A 6,152-nucleotide genomic window follows, 5' to 3' on the forward strand; every position below is an offset into this window, starting at 1 on the left:
TTTATTTACCATTTACACAACGTGACAACTTCACTGCTTTAGGGTTTCGTACTTAAAATAAGATAATCTGTCTGTTTTTTTGTTTTTTTTGTCAAAGATACTTTTGACCTCGATTTTGGTGCCGATCTCAATTATAAAACCCTTCGAATGGCACCTGAAATATGTCGCACTCTGCATGAACAAGTGGAAAAACTCTGCATTTTTCAACGACTGCCTTTGTAGCAATGACGTGCCTGCAGGCCTCGCCAGCCCCAGACTGCAGGACCAGGACCAAGGCAGGTCAGTAAGTGGGAATTACATTTACTTCAGATGCCAAGCTTTTTTTTTTTTTTGCCTTCTTTAGTTACTCGAACAAAGCACGGGGAACATAATTTAGTTTTAGCACTTTATGCAGAAATAATCTACCCTTTTTTTTTTTATAAAACATTGGCAGCTTGCAAAAGCTAATTGTTGTTGCTCAGTGCATTTCAACACTTTTCGATATCAGCCTCATCTCTTCAGTATTTGCGCTTTGTCAGACATGAATGTAATGTTCCTGGAGCTAACAACCACACAAATAAAGATATTTTCCCGATGACCATTTACTTGCCGTATTTTCCGGACCGTAGGGCGCACCGGATTATAAGGCGCACTTCCGATGAGCGGGTCTAGTCAGGTCTATTTTCATACATAAGGCGCATTATCCATCCATCCATCCATCCATCCATCTTCTTCCGCTTATCCGAGGTCGGGTCGTGGGGGCAGCAGCCTAAGTAGGGAAGCCCAGACTTCCCTCTCCCCAGCCACTTCGTCCAGCTCCTCCCGGGGGATCCCGGGGCGTTCCCAGGCCAGCCGGGAGACATAGTCTTCCCAACGTGTCCTGGGTCTTCCCCGTGGCCTCCTACCGGTCGGACGTGCCCTAAACACCTCCCTAGGGAGGCGTTCGGGTGGCATCCTGACCAGATGCCCGAACCACCTCATCTGGCTCCTCTCCATGTGGAGGAGCAGCGGCTTTACTTTGAGCTCCCCCCGGATGACAGAGCTTCTCACCCTATCTCTAAGGGAGAGCCCCGCCACCCGGCGGAGGAAACTCATTCGGCCGGGTCCTTTCGGTCATAACCCAAAGCTCATGACCATAGGTGAGGATAGGAACGTAGATCGACCGGTAAATCGAGAGCTTTGCCTTCCGGCCCGGCTCCTTCTTCACCACAACGGATCGATACAGCGTCCGCATTACTGAAGACGCCGCACTGATCCGCCTATCGATCTCACGATTCACTCTTCCCCCACTCGTGAACAAGACTCCGAGGTACTTGAACTCCTCCACTTGGGGCAAGATCTCCTCCCCAACCCGGAGATGGCACCCCACCCTTTTCCGGGCGAGAACCATGGACTCGGACTTGGAGGTGCTGATTCCCACTCGGCTGCAAACCGATCCAGTGAGAGCTGAAGATCCTGGCCAGATGAAGCCATCAGGACCACATCATCTGCAAAAAGCAGAGACCTAATCCTGCAGCCACCAAACCAGATCCCCTCAACGCCCTGACTGCGCCTAGAAATTCTGTCCATAAAGGTTATGAACAGAATCGGTGACAAAGGGCAGCCTTGGCGGAGACCAACCCTCACTGGAAACGAGTCCGACTTACTGCCGGCAATGCGGACCAAGCTCTGACAGTGATCATACAGGGCGCGAACTGCCACAATAAGACAGTCCGTTACCCCATACTCTCTGAGCACTCCCCACAGGACTTCCCGGGGTACACGGTCGAATGCCTTCTCCAAGTCCACAAAACACATGTAGACTGGTTGGGCAAACTCCCATGCACCCTCAAGGACCCTGCCGAGAGTATAGAGCTGGTCCACAGTTCCACGACCAGGACAAAAACCACACTGTACCTCCTGAATCCGAGGTTTGACTATCCGGCGTAGCCTCCTCTCCAGTACACCTGAATAGACCTTACCGGGAAGGCTGAGGAGTGTGATCTCACGATAGTTAGAACAAAGAGAGAGAGGAACCACCACCCCGGTCAGGCCAATCCAGAGGTATCGCCCCCGATGTCCACGCGATGTTGCAGAGTCTTGTCAACCAAGACAGCCCCACAACATCCAGAGCCTTAAGGAACTCCGGGCGGATCTCATCCACCCCCAAGGCGCATTAAAGGAGTCTTATTACATTTTTCTAAATGTAAAAGACTTCCTTGTGGTCTACATAACATGTGATGGTGGTTCTTTGGTCAAAATGTTGCATAGATGATGTTTTACATGTTTTACACATCATCTTCAAGCCGCTTTCTGACAGTCGCTTCCGGGTGTAGCATTTTGTGGGCGGTCTTATTTACGTGGCTCACCTTCAGCAGCGTCTTCTCCCCGTCATCTTTGTTGTAGGGGTGTAGCGTGCAAGGACGGGAGTGGAAGAAGTGTCAAAAGATGGCGCTAACTGTTTTAATGACATTCGGACTTTACTTCAATCAATAACGGAGCAGCATCTCCTCATCCGGAAACAACAACAAGGCCGGAAATGTGTCCCGTGAAAAACCGTTCGACCGCGGCTCTCTAATAACTAAAGTTCCTTGGGTGAATAATGTAAACTCACGACACCGGTATGTTTTAGCGCTTTCATGGTGAGTTTACTGACAGATATAAGTTAGAACTTTACACTACTTTATATTAGAAATGGCAACAGCAGAGGATGAATGTCCCATAACAAGAAGATAGAGAAATATAACTTGGCTCCACAAACTTAGATTGCAATCAGAGTTGGTACACATGACGATGATGACACCCTGTCGTGCATAATGGGTCAGTACCTGTTGGTACTCATTGGTGGTGGGCGGAGCCTGGCGGCGAAAACTGCCCCTCGCCATCAACCATCAAATTGTCGTTACTTCTCTTTAGATGTTTGGATCTCCTTGCAAACTGATATGAGGCCCTTCAGTCGGGGTCTGATCATGACTAGTCATTGATATCGACACCAACATCGCCCCCTTGTGGTGGAACATTGTAACAGTCATAACTTCCTTCCACATGCTCCAATCTTCCCGTTTGTTTTAATGGTGGGTCGAGATCATTGTCATTCTACATCCTGTACGCAAATTCAAAATGACAATTTTAATAGTCGGCACATTTTCTAACGTCACATATTGTTGTTGTTTGTGTTACACAATCTTGTTAATATGCTCAATAAGGTTAAATTAAAATGTGATACAATTAATAAGTAAGACTTTATTTGTACACCTAAGTAGATTAGTTTTTGGGTGAAAAATAGAAGATGCTACCTCACTGAATTAATTTAGATCCAGAACACACATTGTTATTATGCCTTATTATATTATAATCCAGTGACGTGCGGTCACTAGAGGCAGGTGAGGCGGGGCCTCACCTGCCATCATTGGAAGAAAAAAAATGTAAAAAGAAAACAAATTAATTAAATTGTTATATGTATTCAGTGATTATACTATAAAGTTATTTTCCATTTAACTTCATCAGTTTTCGATTATTTTTATTCAAAATCGCTGAATTTTCACATTTGCCGTTCAAATACTGAGAAGAGACGGTGCGGTGAACAGCAGCCAGTTGAGGCACGTCACTCAGTGCCTCAATATGGATTGCGGACTCGGCTAACTGCTGGCCTGCTGTGCAGTGAGACCGTATTGCTATATGAATTATATTATACATTTCCATAGTTTAGTTAGCTGAGGTATATAATGTACAGTGTATTTTGTCAACAACTATGTGTGTAACGTATTTCTTGTGCTGAGCGATCATAAAACGGCTGCAAAAGACGCACTGGCTGAGGCTCGCAGTAATCCCGCCTCCTGCACCCCCGCCGTAGAATGCACCCCCTGACGGGAGTGTTATATCAACTAAAGCCCACACTTAAACTTTCCACGTGCAAGATTGAATCTATTTATAAAAGTTATTTCATAAGAAGCCAAAAAGTGCAAAAACAATAATGTTCGTGTTGGAGGAGTTGTGAATGACTGCAGGGCCACAACATTAGGTACACCTGCAGACTGCAGGTGTACCTAATTCACAACTCCTCCAACACGAACATTATTGTTTTTGCACTTTTTGGCTTCTTATTAAATAACTTTTGTAACCTATTTTTATGGGCTTTCCTCTTTGTGATGTTAAGTTCCTGTTATGCACTGTTATACAGTATATGCCTTGAGCTCTTATTTTGAAGGCGCTAAGAGCGGAAGTGATGACACGTTGGAGTGGAGCGGAGGTTTTTGAAAGAAGGTACATAAAGTGGTCCTCGTGTAAACTGGAGCCTCCGTGTTTGATACCCCCAAACAATGTTCCCTCTAATTTTCCATATGCGTGGACCTACTCAGTGGCCTAGTGGTTAGAGTGTCCGCCCTGAGATGGGTAGGTTGTGAGTTCAAACCTCGGCCGAGTCATACCAAAGACTATAAAAATGGGAGCCATTACCTCCCTGCTTGGCACTCAGCATCAAGGGTTGGAATTGGGGGTTAAATCACCAAAAATGATTCCCGAGCGTGGCACCGCTGCTGCTCACTGCTCCCCTCACCTCCCAGGGGCTGAACAAACATTTGATGGGTCAAATGCATAGGACAAACTTCACCACACCTAGTGTGTGACAATCATTGGTACTTTAACTTAGATGTGCACACTGAGGCCACGTCTCGTAGCAGTCATGGGAAGATGGTGTTGAAGGCAGAGCTAAAGTCCACAAACAGGATCCTAGCGTAGGTTCCTGGGGAGTCCAGATGGTCCAGGATGAAGTGGAGGGCCAGGTTCACTGCATCATCCACACCAGCAGCACACCTGTCCCAAACCTGACTAAATACCAAGTTCAATGTTTTATTATTATAATCAAATGACAGCAGTCATTTCTATGGGATTAATTTCTAAAATAAGTGTTTTGGCCCACTTACAATGACAGTAACACAACATATTGTTTTTCATGAGCTGTGTACTAGTATTGTATGTCTGGGTGGGGGTCCTGCTTTGGAAGTAATTTGTACCTCTTTCCGATATCGCATTTAGTTCCCACTAAAACATTCACATGTTGCACAATGAGATGTAAACATGGGATCATGTGTACATTCCTGTAACTTTGTTTGTAAAATATATCTTTATTAGTATTTATTTAATATAATAACATCATTTCATGATTAATAGTTATACATTAAGATTAAATTAAGAATTATTTATTTATTTATTTTCACTAAAGAAGGGTTCGGTGAATGCGCTTATGAAACTGGTGGGGTTCAGTACCTCCAACAAGGTTAAGAACCACTGCTCTGGAGCCTACGTTAGCTGTCACCTGGCTGTGCTACACTCTGGACAAGTCACTAGTTCATTACAAAAAACAGTCGCCAGTTGATTGTAGAGCAAGGATGTGACTGTGCATGTGTGTTACACACAATTGTATTGTGACACATTCAACTTGTACTCAGTAAGAAACATTGTTCTTAATAACTACTGAATCATGACCTTAGTTACCTTATCATGATGTGTTTCATGTGCTCTTGTAAAATGTGTCATTGAATAATAATACAGCATTTACATAATAATACTCTGACTTGTTAAGTGTTCATCGTGAAAGAAAATGAAACAAATTGTGTGCATGACGCCAGGCACTGTCAAGAAGAGTAAAAAAGACAAAGATTGAAGGTGGCAATGAATGGGGTAGAGGGGCCCACAAAGATACTCTTTCAGAGGGACCACAATTCCCAGCAAGGGCCTTGACAAGCAATATTAAATAGATGATAAATAACTATGATATCAATAAATGTAACAATGTTATATAGCAAAGTAAAAGTTGTGTTTCTTATCTAAGTAAATGTAACTGGTTACTACTCACCTATGTGGATAAGTGTGTTCACTTTTGACAGCTACGACAAAATAAAAGTCAAAACATAATAAAAATGATTTATTTGTCACAAGAAACCATCTTTATCTTTCGTGACGGTCGCTGCGTTTAGAAACAAGCATGCAGTCAATGTTTGGCTTCACCGTGTCTAATTTCACTTTCACTTTCTTTGATATTGTGCCAGCAGAAGCGTCTGCCTCACACTTTTCCCCCACGTTCAGCACTTTGGCCACAGCCAGTCAATGGCATGAATGCTTTCTGCTGACTTTTTACTCAGGATGAAACTTCCTGATGCAACCCTGGCCGGGAATCCAACCCATGCGAGGCCGAA

At 44.4% G+C, this 6,152-nt stretch overlaps 1 protein-coding gene across 1 annotated transcript in view; it reads left to right on the plus strand.

The window, feature by feature from the left end:
- Positions 1–224: 224 nt before the first annotated feature.
- LOC133609155 (class I histocompatibility antigen, F10 alpha chain-like) overlaps positions 225–6,152 on the plus strand; it is a 39,568-nt gene continuing 33,640 nt past the window's right edge. The window contains exon 1 of the mRNA XM_072913582.1: positions 225–279. Coding sequence (XP_072769683.1) covers positions 225–279 — 55 coding nt within the window. The remainder of the gene's footprint in view (positions 280–6,152) is intronic.

Source organism: Nerophis lumbriciformis, linkage group LG07, assembly GCF_033978685.3.
Source record: "Nerophis lumbriciformis linkage group LG07, RoL_Nlum_v2.1, whole genome shotgun sequence".
NCBI classification, from domain to species: domain Eukaryota; kingdom Metazoa; phylum Chordata; class Actinopteri; order Syngnathiformes; family Syngnathidae; genus Nerophis; species Nerophis lumbriciformis.